Source organism: Gobius niger (genome assembly GCF_951799975.1).
Source record: "Gobius niger genome assembly, chromosome: 10".
Taxonomy (NCBI): Eukaryota; Metazoa; Chordata; class Actinopteri; order Gobiiformes; family Gobiidae; genus Gobius; species Gobius niger.
The window spans coordinates 11799095-11814071 of NC_136861.1; the positions used below are offsets into that span (position 1 = coordinate 11799095).

General features: G+C 41.0%; 1 protein-coding gene across 2 annotated transcripts; it reads right to left on the reverse strand.

Annotated features, from left to right (window-relative positions):
* Nucleotides 1-60: 60 nt before the first annotated feature.
* On the reverse strand, nt 61-7656 carry eif3d (eukaryotic translation initiation factor 3, subunit D). Of its 2 annotated transcripts, none has more exons than XM_079564465.1 (16): nt 7520-7656; nt 6616-6741; nt 6489-6534; nt 6207-6343; nt 5992-6077; nt 5841-5913; nt 5518-5633; nt 5301-5433; nt 4330-4477; nt 3886-4016; nt 3730-3815; nt 3063-3192; nt 2504-2646; nt 1403-1595; nt 1136-1229; nt 61-162 (listed from the first exon to the last, which is right to left on the reverse strand). In XM_079564465.1, the coding sequence occupies exons 2-16, from the start codon at nt 6736-6738 to the stop codon at nt 149-151; spliced, it is 1653 nt and encodes a 550-aa protein (XP_079420591.1). In that variant the 5' UTR covers nt 6739-6741; nt 7520-7656; the 3' UTR covers nt 61-148. The 2 variants fall into 2 exon arrangements, with proteins under 2 accessions (XP_079420591.1, XP_079420590.1); XM_079564464.1 differs by having other exon boundaries at nt 5518-5639.
* Between the last annotated feature and the right edge of the window lie 7321 nt (nt 7657-14977).

The window sequence follows — 14977 nt, forward strand, 5'->3', positions numbered from 1 at the left end:
TATTTATTTTTTACTTTAATTTGTGTAACTGTAAAACTGAAGTTGGAAAAAAGACAAAATGCTCAGAATCAGGCCATTGTCTCTTTATTTATGTTAAATCAATGAAATTGCAAGAGGCCACTTGTTTGGTCACAGGAGAATCCCCACTTCAGTTTTCTTCTTCTGAAAAGACAAAGTTCAAAGAGTTTACTGACTGTGTTTCATCATTGGACCTAAAGATGGCACTAGTGTACTACACAATTACTTCCCCATTCTAAACCAGGAAATTCTGTAATGATTACTGGTAAGCAACAATGTTCGGAGCGGCCTTAACTCATTTCCATCTGTGCAAATACCTCTCACACTTCCAGAAAATTCACAACTTAAATCACTAAACTAGTTTCTTACAAAAAAATATTGTGCATCTAATTATAAACCATTTGTATCAATTTCATGAACTTGCAAGTTGAAAAGCAAGAACATGGAATCTCAGGGGACCCAGGCTCCCTGCAGCTGCAGCACCCCCTGGTGGAGCGCTTACATACTGCAAGCATTATTAATGAATAGGAAATATTGTCCGTTCGCACTTCCTAACCAAAACACGATCCCTTAAAAGTGCTTATAGACTCATCTCTATGAAGAAGTTTGGAATGAGATTGGATTTTTCTGTTGTTTTCAAGGTACAGGGTTTTCAACCTCTAACCCCCCCCCCTGAACAAAGCACATTTTCTCTGTTTGGCTTAACCCAAATCTAAAGACTTTTTTTTGGGGGGGGGGGGGGGGGGGGGCAAAATACCGACAAAAAAGTGACAAAAATGTGTGACGAAAATGGAAAAAAGTAAAAAAGAAAAAGAAAAGTAACAAAAAAGAAAAAGACAAAAGTGACAATGTGGTAACAAAGCGAGGTAAAAGATCCCTTTAGATTAGTTTTGTAGGTCTTGGCTTTCTAATGAGCCATTACACTTTCTGTAACCCTTTAGATTTGGGCAAGGCTGAACTGGTTATGGTGGGGGTTAAGAGGTTGATCAAATGCGTTTGGGGTAAAGCTTTGTCAGATGGAGAGATGAGCTGGAAGGGGTTTTAAATGCATCTATATTCCAAAAGTGGTCAAAATAAGGCACATTTCTTTCACAAATAAGACTTTGTTCATGATTACCTTCTTCCTCCTCGTCCTCTTCATCTTCCTCTTCCTCCTCCTCCTCGTCGGAGCTGAAGGTGCCGTCGGGAAGACTGTACACTCTGATCACTTGCTGCAATGATAAAGTAACAAAGGATCATTGAATGCAGTTGTAACATATTGGATTTCATCTCCATTTGGTCTGGACTAAGAATCTGATTGATCCATCATTTTTGTATTAAAGGGAGAGGCTGCAGGTTTAATGTTTCACCAAAGTAGTCTGTGTTTGGCGGGTCAGTGGCTCACCTTGTTGGGGTCCTTGAGGATGAGGTACTTGCCCTCGTCCAGTTTGCGGCAGATGTCGATGACGCAGCGCAGGATTCCCCAGGCGTTCTCCATGCTCAGGTTGATCTGGCTGGCGAACTCGTTGGGCTTGAACTGCTGGGTGCCCAGGATCACGTGACGCGCAGAGTCCTTCGTGTGGTAACGGGAGACGTACCTGAACAAAGTGAGGAACTGTTAACATCTGGCAAAATGAAGATATGTACGAACGGTTTATGAGCAGCATCACTGTCCATATGAAACAATAACTGTATGTTATTGTATGTTATGGTGGAAAAGCAGGAGCAACTAAACCTCTAGCAAAATAATTTACAGACCTGTACATGATTTCTTTCCAGTGGTGGAACAAAACTTGTTTTACCATCCTTTGGTATATTGTAAACGCAGACATTTGTGGAAATAATACTGTGCATTTAATTAGCATTTGTACCAGTTTTATGAAAGTGCAGGCTTAGGTAAAAAGTGACCCTGCCAGTGGTGATATGTGCTTAGAAACTCGTCCCTTTCAAGAATCGTGATCCTAGCTGGACCACAACTAACAATTTATGTAACTGGCTCCTACTTTCATTGTTTGTAATGAAAAAAGAAAACTTCAAGGTTAGGGCCTTAAAGCAGTAATAAGTAACTCATGCCCCTAGAAGCCATAAGCGCCACTGCAGATGTTGTAGCATGTTACGGTTTTTTACTCATTAATTGTCCTTGAGAGTAAATACTACACTGACAGAAAAGACAAAGGGAGAGAGGGATATTGTACATCCAATATTATTTTTATCACTCAAACTTGGCTGTAAATGCTGTTTAAGAGGCACTAGCCCACAGCTAGTTTTGCCCGTAAGCCTGTTAGCTTCTTCTTCTTGATTCTATTAGTGTGTATTGGTGACTCTGACCTGTTTTATGTGGAATAGTATATTACATGTGTGAAGAATAATCCCAATTTTACAATGCAAACAACATGAAGACAAAGAATTACACAAGAACAAATGGAGACAATGTACTCCAAAGAAATGGCGGCAGTTGTCTCGTGCCACCACAATCTCACTGTTCTGTGCAGGGCCAGTCGCTTACCCCAGTTTGAGGTACTCGGACCCGGCGAGCATCGCACAGCAGGTCCATCGGGCCAGTTTGTAGCTGTTGTTCTTCAGCTCTGTGGCCAAAACCGCTCCCCTCTGAGAGTCCAGCTTCTGACGCCAGTCCACTCCGTTACAATGCTGCGCAGGAAAGAAGAATGCAGATTTAGTGCACAAAGCCAAACAGTAAAACAGGCCAAAACATGGTCAGGACAGTAGATGTGCAACATTGTTTCACTTAAATGAAGTGTTGTGAGCAAAAAACATCACAAATGTTACTGAGCTAAACAAAACACTTTATTCTAATGGCCCCTTTTTCACCCTTTCTTCTATTGTGTATTGTATTAGTTCATTTTTGATTGTAAACCTGGAAAAGCTTTGATATGTACTAAAAATGGAGGGAAATTGAATCTGTGTGTCACAAAAAACATCACCGTGCATCATCTTTCAGTGTTTGCACCAATTCCTTATTGTCTGGACTTTAGCCCGTTTGCTTCAGGCCTCTTTAAGTGTCTGGGTTTCCGAATCATCCTTGACTTGACTGCGCCGCCTCTCACCCGGGAGTCCCACTCGTTGAGGGTCTTGATGTTGATGAAAGACACCTCTCCGTTGGCTCCGGTCATCACTCCGTCATGTTCACAGCGAACGATCAGGTCGATGTCCTCTCCCAGTTTCCAGTGACGGTATCTGAACAAGAACGAAAGCTCTAAACAACTTTGACAAAACCTGCATCGCTTCATCATTTTAAAACTTAACTTTCTCCCCATTTCCCAGATTGTATTGTAGGAACTTGATTTATACAGTGAATATAATTTCCTCAGCCAATAACACTCGTGCCTCTATGACTCATTATCGCAGTTCATACTCCTGACCTTGCTTTCAAAGGCAAAAAAAAGTACGCAATTAATATTTGTTTTCTGTCTTTCAAGTGTGAATGCTCCTGAATGCGTCTCCATGTGCCCTGTGAACTGAAGCTTGAGTAAGTTGTTTGTGTAGCCTTGGCAGGTACAGAGTTAAATAAGGAGCTACAGGTATTTTATATCTACTGCAAATTCTCTTTAAAGATGAATCAAATTAAGTGCAAACAGTTCTTAAAGTTGACATTTAGAGGCCTGACATTAGTATTCTTTACAGTCATTTCTTGGCAATGATGAGGTTGAAGAAGCTGCTTTAGATATTGGTCAAATTGATAAAGCCTCTAAAAAGATCTTATTTCAGACTCACCTGTACGCGACAGATGCCACCTCGCTCTTGTCCATATCCTCCTCCACAAAGGGATTGGTGTTGGGGAATTTGTGACGCTCCCCTCCCTAAAGAAAAGAGAAGCTTTAACAAACCGTCTGTGCTCTGTGTAGGATAACACGAGGCTCGTATCCTGACCATGCGCAGACACTGCTGGCTGAAGTTGTGGTTGATGTAGGTCGCCTCCATGGCCAGGTTTCGGGGCGAGTTGAAGGAGTTGCCCTCGTCCTGCGGCGGCTCGTTGGCGGTCTCACTCACAGTCAGCAAATCTACACAAGGAAAGATGTTCAGCGGCAATTCGCGAATGGCTAAACGTGACACAAATTGTGATGTCAGGAGGAAGGGCGGTACCACAAGCATCTACTTTAACATCCACTAGAATATCACTTTGCCCCTTTAATTATCATTCACATCAGAAAAAATAGTGTGGGCAAACTCGCGAACACAAATTCAAAATAAGGAACGAAATACAACTGGCCAGAAAAGAAACGGAAATTGGTAGGGGAGAACACGCTATCTAAATGATTGGTTTGTAACAATTCAGATGGCTTTTCGAGATTGAAAAGGTAAAAAAAGCCTCACCAAAGTCGGAGTTGTCTCTCTTGTCAAAAAACAACTTGTTGCCGACTCTCTGAACGATGATGTCCCAGGAGTTGACGGAGCGCGTGCAGCACATCAGAGTGGCCAAGATGGCGTCTGTGGCGAAGACATTCCCCTGAGTCTTTGCCAGCTGCAAAAAAAATTAAAGATAATAAACTTACACTTACAAGCATCTCCTTATACTTTGTATTTGCATAGAGTTGGATTGATTTCAACGCTGTGTATTTCCTGTGGCCGCTTTCCGGTCGCAAAGCAGCATAAGAACTGAAAGGAAGCTCGTGGCTCTATTCGCTTCCGCCGCTATTGGTGTGAATCCGGTATAAACGGTCTCCAATCCAAGCACCAGTCAGGCTCTACCCTGCTTAGTGTCCAAGGTCTGACGGGATCGGGCAGGGCAAAGGCGGTAGATCGAGGGTCTCAGCCTATAAGCAGCACTGGTTTCTTCAGCAGCACATTACAGTCACATGCACTGATCAGCTTGCGCAGTGGGCTAGTCATCACCGACCCGTGGATATTATATTATCCGCTAAGAACTACATTTTCCCAGCTCAATTAGATTTATAATTATGCTCAGGTTTGCCTATAAGTGCTATCACATATTGTACAACGACGACATGGTTATGGCATGAGTGTCACAGCATGTCAACAGCACAGCAAAAGAAGTTAAAGAATGTCAATGCAGAGCTATGTTTGTTATGTTCAGCCTGGAATGTTGATGGCTGTCCACATACCCTCCATTGTCATGCTTGGTAATTGTATTGGAACTCTAACTTTCAAGGCAAGAAAAGAAGCATATTTTAAACATGCTTTCTTCTTTAAACTGGTCCTACAAGCTCAAATATTGACCAACTAAAATGTTTAAGTATCACTCGCACCGTTTGGATTTGAAGCCCTTCATTTTAAGTTAATTGGGATAGATGCATTATTTTTTGGAAGTTGAAACGAAGCGAGACCTTGCGGATGACCGGGTCGTCGGTCGTGGTGACCGTGTGGAAAATCCTCTTGATGCTCTTGAGCTGCTTCTCGTTGCGGGTCGTGATTCGGTCGAAAGCCTTGTCGTAGTACTCCAGGCCCCCACAGCACTCACTGAGGAGGAAGGGGAGACAAAACATGTTTATTCATAGTTTTCTAATAGACTTTAACAGGTCTGGAGCTCAGTGTCGAACGCACATGTCCGTTGGGTCGGCCACCTCCATGTATCTCATCTTCATCAGCCGCGGGAAGTCCATCTCCTCTTTGACCTCCCAATCACTTCTAACCTCCACTGACGAGTCTCGGGGCTTCAACTGCGCCTTAGGACAAGATTTAGCTGAAGGTCAACTCAAAATGAAAGAGTGCAGCAGTGGCACGATGAAGAGGAAAGTTACATCATGAACAAGACAACAGTTTTACATTTTCCATGAATGTGCAATTTGGTGAATGGACATAAACATAGTAAATATATCTTTAGGGCACACTTTTCTTTTAATAAGCGAAAGGCCCTGCTAACGCACCTGGGATTTCTGGTCCCATTTTTGACGAACGCCAAACTGCTTCTGAAACTTCTTCTGCAGTCGCATCCGATCCCTAAAGACAAAGGGCATTCACGGTCACTCTTTCAACCTTGAAACAGTGAATCTTTACCATTTCACTCTCTCTTCTCACCTCTCTTTCTGCTTGGCGCTCTTGGGCAGCGTCTGCATGTTGAACTGCGTGAGGTTCCTTCGATCCTTGTCTCTGCGCAGGTTTCTCTGTAGGAAATATTATAGTATTAAACTTTTAAGTACATTATGAGGAGCACCTTTGAAGGCTTGTTAGAATCATTAAATGTGTGGAAGGGTTACAATAAGTCCAGCTGTGGGGTAAACAATAAGTTTTACCTGAGCAAAACGCATGCGGTTCCTCTGGTAGGCCGTTTTCTGCGTTTTTGCAGTGTCCACCAGCTGGAAGCTCGTCTCGTCCTCTTCGTGGAAGTAGGCATACTGGCTCCCACCTCCGAACTGAGAGGAGTACTTATCTGAACACACACAAAAGAAAGAGTTATTAATGCTGATGTAAAAGCTACTTCCACACATCAGGAATGCAGCTTTTCTAACTCATTTAAATGCACCGACAGAATACACTGGAAAACACTGACAATAATGATGAATTAAGTTTCTCACTGGTGTATCTCTTGTCCTGATACGTTGCTCCAGTCCAGTCAGCGACCTAACAAACAGAAGATTAGTAACATTTAGTCACTGCCTGAGTTTACTGCATGAAGCCGTTTTAAACGGCGCTAAAACAAACCTTTCCCAGACGGTCTCCTTTGCTGAACGGCTGGTAGGGCATGTCCTTGAACTTCTCCGGGACAGCGCAGGGACCCCATCCAGACGGGTTGTCTTGGATGACAGGGGCGTGGAACTTCGCCATGACCTGCACAGATAATAATGTTGAAGGAAAAAACAAAACACTTCTCCTTCACTAACTCACAGCCAAGATAGAATAGCCCCTAAAACAGCTGTGATTAAGTAATTGTCTAAAATGAAAGGATAAGACTAGAGTTGACTATATGGAGGTGGAAGAGATAGAGGGTCTCAGCCTAAAAGCAGCACTGATATCTTCAGCAGCACATTGAAATCATATGCACTGATCAGCTTGCGCAGTGGGCTAGTCATCACCGACCCGTGAATATTATAGAATGAAGATGAATCTATTCTAGAGCAAATTACTACTGAATGGAATCAGGCATGAATGCTAACATATGGCACAACAAGTGGATGTGTGAGTAGCGCATATGTTAAATTAGCGTTACAACATATGGTTTCATCTGGTGTTATGAAGAAATGCACAATGCGATTGTGCTGACTGGCTTAAGAAAAGTTGACATACGGTTGCCTAGTATAGCTACAAGTACAGGTTGATCACATGTCGTTCGATTTAAAGGTAGTTTACAAATAAAGGCAGAGTTAAAAAATCGTAAGTATTAGTTGTAGTTGTGAGATTTTCCACATATATTATCCTGTGGCTAAACGTTAGCTTGATGTGGCTAACGCACAGCGCTAGTCATGCTGCCAGGTGGCCGTGCTAGCGATGCTAAGCTAACAGGGCGGCTGGCTGATATGTCTCACAAACTACGGACAATCGGTCGGTTTAATGTGGGATTAAGGAGGACATGGTCTACAGTTTCATCACACAGAACATAGAGCCTTACCGTGTAATGCGTGAAGCCCAATTGACCTTTTTATTCCTGTGGTCCAGACACGGCGCAAATCCCGGACAGAGTGCCGGTGTGAAAGGAAGTGACGACATGTCCCCGGGCCTGAGCTGTACGTACTTCCGCCATTTTTTTTATTTTTATTTTTTATTATTTTTACTTTATTTATACTGACGTCTCGTTTTGTAAATCAATAGTTATTAAAAAATAATACAAAATAAAAATAAAATAATATAAAATAAAATATAACAATATTGATAAAGAAAACAAAACAAATTCGATTAGTCAGTTGATCAAAGCCTTGGAACATCAAATTAATGAGCCGGTTCTTCCTGTGAGAAGTCTCATAAGTTAAACAAATTCATTATATCTCATTTACAAACAGGGCATATTGAAATAATTGATTCAAAATTGAGACCATGTCAAAAAGATATACCAATGAATATATATTTTTATTTATTTATTTATATAATTTATTTTGTGTGTAGGCTACATGTTTTCATTCATTTAAATTTCCTTGGCCTGGTTCTTGGAGGCGGCAGTAGAGCGGGTCGTCTTGTGATTGGAAGATCGGCACACAGTTATTGTGTCCATAAGCAAGACACTTCAGCCACCTTGCCTCCAGTGCCATTGAGTGACGAATATATAGGTAGAAAAGCGCTAGAGCCTAAATGTCACCATAAATTTGATGTATTTTTTTGAATAGAACTGCACAGAGAAACACTGCTTGCACTATACCTTTGCATGTCGGAAAGTGATGGAAATATGCACTTTCTAATACTAGGTTTCTTTTTTTAATGTATGTTTTTTCTTTTTTCTACTTGGGTCAACATCTAGTCTATGATAGTAGACTGCACTTTGATTGCAGTTTTGTTTGGAGCTGAGTTTGTCTTTCTCTCGGGAAACAACATGTCCTTGCTCTTAAATCAGAGCAGGCGTGCGAGGCTGATGAGGGAAAACGCTGTGGAATTGCTCCCACTCATTTTAAATTACTGCGGCGAAAGGGTCCGTGCATCCTGATTACACAAAGCTACGAGTGGAGCAAACAAGCAGTTCTACTTTGCAAACTGGGTGGGCGGTAAGATAAAAGAAATTCATATCATGATTTAGCCTGAGCATTAGGGTGACAATTTCGCCCTTTTCGCGAGTCAGGTTTTCTCCAGATCTCAAGAGTGGACCAGTTCTCCAGAAATCAGGCTCTAATCAAACAACAAGCGTATTGTCAGAGGAATACTGTGAATAAAGGGTTTATGGGGTCAGAGAATCTCCAAAAATGAATCTGCAGCTCTTCATCAGTAGCACATGTTTTCTTCTTACATTATCAGACAAAACTTAAAAGAAAAAAAGAAGTTAAATAGAGTTTGTTCTTACGTAACTGCATTGCCGCCCCTGTACATAAGCAGCATTAATAAAAAGTTGGTTCAGTAAACACTTGACTTCTTGTTTGCAGTTCCCTATTGCCATAAACAGAGCAAATCAGCCTCATAAATGTCCAGAGTGGGTGAGCGCCGTGGGAGAGGGTGAGTCATGTCATCAACACTTTTAATCGAGCTCTGTACATTAGGCACCAGGGGGCAACTCGGCGGGATATCAATAAGGCCTCACTACTGTATTTCAGACGTGTTATGTCGAGTGATTAAGAGTTTACTGAAGACTCGTTCTACAGTACAATGCAGAAATGTTTCTATCAATCTACATATGAAGTGCAGTGGGTTTTGCATTCTAATTATGTTGGAAGGGATTGTTCTGGTGGTGAGTCTTTTATGGATGTTTTATTAAGAAATGTCGACAAAAAGTTGTAATTCCATCCACAAGTAGAGAACCAGGCCTTTTCTTATGTCCTGAGCCCATGTCTTAGCAGGAAGCCTCTGATCTATTGATGACTATTGATCCCAAGGCTTTTTTGTGCACTTTGTTGAGAAAACTGATTTGAAATGCGTGTATCCATGATTTTGTAAAAAGTCAGTCAAAAAGGCCTTGAGCAATACAATATACATTTAGTTGGATGTAGGGCTGGGCGATATGGCCAAAAAATCAAATCTCGATTTCTCTACTTAGTTGGGACGATTACGATTTGAATTGATTTTATTTGAAATAAACTTTACAAAGTCTCCTGATCTTTGAAGAAAACTGTTCGGAGTCCTGCTCATTAATATTTCATAATGTAGCCTGCAGTTAGGACCATTAAAGGTACTAGATGCAAGTTAGCCATGTTATACTCACTACTGCCACCTCAGGTCACACATGTAACTGCAGCTTCTATATTAAGCTCGTGCATCACTACTCTTCGGACTCGAAATAAAACTTTTTGTGTGAGTACAGGATTTTAGAGGCAGTTGTGGTGAACAGGTCTGGGTTCATTCTACACATTGCTGCATTTTTAAACTCTGTGTAGTCCCTTTAAGATAACATAACCCTTTATTTAATTTTTTTCTTTCTGTTTTTGATATTCCTTGTCCGCTCTCAAAAGTAAAACCTCTTAATAAACCATGGAGTTTTCAAAAGTGTTTTAGTTTTATCAAGCCTCTGCTGTGATGGACAACCATCTCCATGGAGACTCAAGGGAAAGGGGCGGAGTTAAATGGTCCGCTCAGAGCAAAGTAAGAGAAAAAGGCACAAGAGCAGACCGGAGGAAAGTGGGAAATTCTGTTTAAGCGCAAGAAAACTCCACCTCGTCCTCTTAAAGGAATAGTTCACCATTCTTCCATACTGTGATATCTTCTTACCTGAGCTTAGAGTTGATACGTGCCTGTCTGGTGTTTGTGCGTACCTGTGAAAGATCTTGGTCGCTTCCAACTCCACCCCCGTTTGGAGCTAGGAATATGGTCTTATTTTTTGACTGAGTGCACGCACAAAGACCAGACAGGTACGTATCAACTCGTCTAAGCTCAGGTAAGGACATCTCATCTCAGTATGTAAAAATGGTGAACTATTCCTTTAAAACACAACACGCGGCCTTTGTGAAGCAGCAGATCGTCAGAAAGTCGCTGCTTCTCCACTGGTGTCGATTTGATGATTTAGCCATTTTCCAACTCGTCTGTTGAGCATGACTTAATTGAATTAATTCGATTTATCGCCCAGCCCTAGTTGGATGCTCCTTTAAAGCACAAATAGAAAAACAATATGTTTTGCCACACATAAAAGACCCACAAATTTAAGCCATAAAAACCGCAATTGTCTCTTTAGAACTGTAAAATACAATCTGGACATTGTTGTGGCAGGTTTAGTTAAAGCTAAGCTGGTAACCAAACTGGTGCCCTGCTGCCGGGTGACCAGACCTGTTTCTTCCTGTACCCTAGATGGGCCATCTTCTAAAGCATCACAAAAGATCCCACTCTCCCTCTACCGCCAGCCTGAATTCATTCCCATGCAATGCACCGTTTGGTCGCTTGCATTTACATCTCCAAATGTATCACCATGTCTTTGTTCTGTTGTACTGCCCTTTCATGTATGTGTTTAAAACCAGCTACGAAACCTTGCTCCGCAGATTTACTCACAGATTCTCCTGTGTGTACAATCTCCGCATTGCTTAATAAACTTCACATCTTGACTAGACAAACATCTCTTAAGCTTTATTAAGTAAGAAAATCCACAACAACATTCATCAACGTGCCACTGATACATGCATTTTCAACTGCTGGAGATCTAGAGAAAGAGGAATATGCAGGACCACTTCTACAAAACACACCACCAGGTTTTTCATTGGCCACATTTGGGAACAACAACATAACATTGTAAACAGAGGCAATTTCAGCACACACAGGCCGATGAAAGCATAAATTACTGAAACCAATCCAATTATCTTGAATTCTACCTGGGCCTAAAAGGTCACAACATGCATAAATCTATAATTACACTCTCAATCAATAATATTCTAATTGAATCATGTGGCTTAACGTCGTCCCTTTGTTGCAACGTATGTGAGCCTTGTACGACATTCTGCCGCACTGATCGCATCAAGGGCACTGCAAATCAAGTGCAGCCGGAGAAACGGTGTCCTTAATGTGGCTGTAATGACAGTTTTATGCTCCGCGCCGTGGCTGGGCTGAGGGTGCGTGGGCAGCATGGGGAAGAGTGAGAAGAGGAGCAGTACAGCAGAAAACAACCTGAAGTTATTAGCTTTTGTGCTGGGGTTTTCAGCAGGAGATGTTGTTTCCTTGAAAACACACTCTATCGCCTTATTTTGAGATTTGAACAGGTTTTCCTCTGATACAAAGAAGAAAGATGTGTTTCGTTCCTATAAGGCCTGTTTGTGTAATCATGTATTTCCTTATCAATAGTTCTAAACGCTTTATGCTTCCTGTTTATGCCATTAGGGTGACATTTTCAATTGAAATATGCATTTAAAACTCAAAATTGTGATTGTGATCTGCAGTGTGTAACTACTGGCAGGTACTGCAGGTATTCACAGTTCTTTTGATACGTTTATTTCATTATTATCATTATCATTATGTTTGTTGTTTTTGTCTTAGTTCATTGAGTCTATTTTGTAGGAATCCTTTTTAGTTACTTGATTGCTTTTTGTAGGCTTTTTCTTTAACACTTCGCTCCGACTACGACCTATGGAGCAAGGAAATAACACACACAATTGTAACCCTACTTTGAGTTACTTTGGGCAGAATATAAACTAAAAATAGCAAGAGTCCTGCAAAGATGTTCTTCTCCTTTGCTTTCCCCATTCCCTTGTGTTTTGTTTTGACGACCTTAGCTACTACACGCAGGTCTTATACACCAACTTCCAACTTGATTTGGTGCTGCTTGTAGCTTGACTTAAAGCAGAACTAAGTAACTTGTTTACCTTAATAAATCCTTTTCGTAGTCCCTCTGGGGGTAATACAAGTGTTAATGGGATGATTTAAGGGTCTTTCATCTCCCCCTTGTGTCTCTGGCCAGAAAACCACACTTGCAACTTGACTGCAACCGGACCGGAGCAACCAATAGAGTTCGGGAAATGTCACAGTTACCATGGAGATCCGCCATTTTTGCAGCTGTTAGCAAACATTTCTATTGACTTACTTTAGCTAAACAGCATAAAAAATGGGGGGGGGGGAAGGTGTGGAACAACTCCGTTAGCTGCTGAGTTATTGCTGGTAAATACACGCTATGGTGTCCAAGTGTTTTAATGTGAACAATAACTCCAGTATTTTAACTTTTAAAATCTTACTTACTTACTTTACAATTGCTGCTAATCCCATAATGCTTAGCGATATGACATCACATTCCCGAACTCTATACACACTAATCTGTCATTGTTGTGTGTGTTTTTTTGTTTTGTTATTTCTTTATTTCTTTATTTTTTTTAACCCCTGGCATACATGTTTGAAACATTAATATAACTGTCCAATAAAAAAAACTTAAATAAAAAAAAAAATCCATAGGAAAAAAAAAAAGAAAAAATAGAATCACAAAGAAGAGAAGAAGCTAACAGGCTAACGGGCAAAGCTAACTGTGGGCTAGCGCCACTTTAAACTATATTTACAGCCAAGTCTGAGTGAAAAAAAATATTTCCATTCTGTAGTTGGATGTACAATATCCCTCTCTCCCTTTGTCTTTTCTGTCAGCGTAGTATTTACTCTCACAGACAATAAGTTAAAAAATCGCAACTTGCTACGACACCTGCAGTTGCGCTAATGGCCTTTAGGGGCATGCGATACTTAGCACTGCTTTAAATTGTAATGACAAATATTATTTTCTTGAAGTAATATGTTGTATTCCTTTGGTACTGAAATAAAGTAATATATGTTTGTACCTTGTACCTTGTTTCCCCCAAGACAATAAGGGGCGCAGTGGTTGGCAAAGTTCTAATAACTCAGTCAGTTACTTAGATCATCAGCACATTTAATCAACATTAACAATCAAAATTATATGATCACAAATAACATTTACATATAAAATAGAAGTTTTGTAAATAACTTTAAACATGGACAATGACATTCATAAAACATGTTTTTTAACGCAATTATTCAATATTTTAAAATGCTTTATTTTCTCACGTGAAGAACACAAGCTGCTTTAGGAGAGAAACGCATTCAGATCTATATACAAAATAATGATATTGTACAAAAATATATATACATCTGATTGTTTGTGAGTAATAGAATATCTTTGAACACGGAAACTGCAGCAATGTGATTTAACATTCACTGTGTACATGAAAGTGACCTCTGAAAACAATTAATGATTAACCACAAGACTTTAAGGATATTTGAGTGGGTTATCAAAAGCCCCTTGAGATCAAATATTTACAAACGGAGCCAAAGGCGTTGAATCCCAAAGGCTTTTTTGTGGAGGAGCTACAGCGCTACTCCTTGAGCAGCCTGCCCACTTTGTTGAGGAAACTGATTTCACCCGCTTGTTTCCAGGATGTTGTCAAAAGTCAATGAAAAAGCACTTGAGAAATGTATAGATTACAGTCGGATGCTGCTTTAAAGCACACATGACGCAGAAAAAGCAAGGGACAGGGAGGAGGACTCAGAAATGTGCTTGCAACACATAAAAGACACACAAACCTGTGCACGTTTTTAAAGCCATAAAGGCCACGATTGTCTATTTACAGTAAAAGATGACGGACACAAGTCTGGACATTCATAGTGTCATTGTTGCTGGACAGGTCTGGAACGGTAGTGAGTATGCAAATAGTGAGACTTACGTAACACTGACATTTCACAGCTACCATGCCAAAAAAAAAATACCATCTTTATTCTCTTCTTTATATGCAACAAGGAGCAGGGGACAGATGTAAATCTTCTTACAATAGTGCAGTATCTGAATGATGTCACCGATGACAAGACACCCCTCAAAAGTCCTGTATGCTTCGTACTAACACTGGCCATGTGCAGTATACCACTGATTAATATCACCACATTTTTGCAGAATTTTCCTCTCACATGTAATTGATCGTCCTAAACATCAGCCGCAGCAGTGTTGCTATCTACAGAACATTTCTAACTGTGCTAATCTTAACAACGGCGAGTGACAAACTCATTTACTGCAGCCGAATTTAAGTCTAATAAATAATCATGTACTGGTGTATTTACAAGCCAGACTGATCCTCTATGTTAGAGATACATGGGGATACAGGCTGGAAACCAAGACGAGCCAATCATAGCACGGGAGGCGGGAGTTAATGGCGCGTCATCTTTCACGCTAGGATTTCCCATCAACCAGCGCTCCTCAGGGCCGTAACCAAAACAACAGTGAAGACAGCGGCCGCGACACAACCATTTTTTACCAGTGCCCTTTCCTCTGTTTTAAATGAGCTGGACTTGTCCTTAAAGCCAAAGTAAGAAGCTGCTCTGAGGGCTTTCACCGGAACATTTACTCGACTGCGCGTGCGGACGACAAACAATCATGGCGGAGGATGTAAACGCAAAGCGTAGGTCGCTTTGACTGATTCGCTCTCATTCAAACAGAGATGATTAGCCCCGCCTCGAGTCTCGATTTGGAAATTGCGTC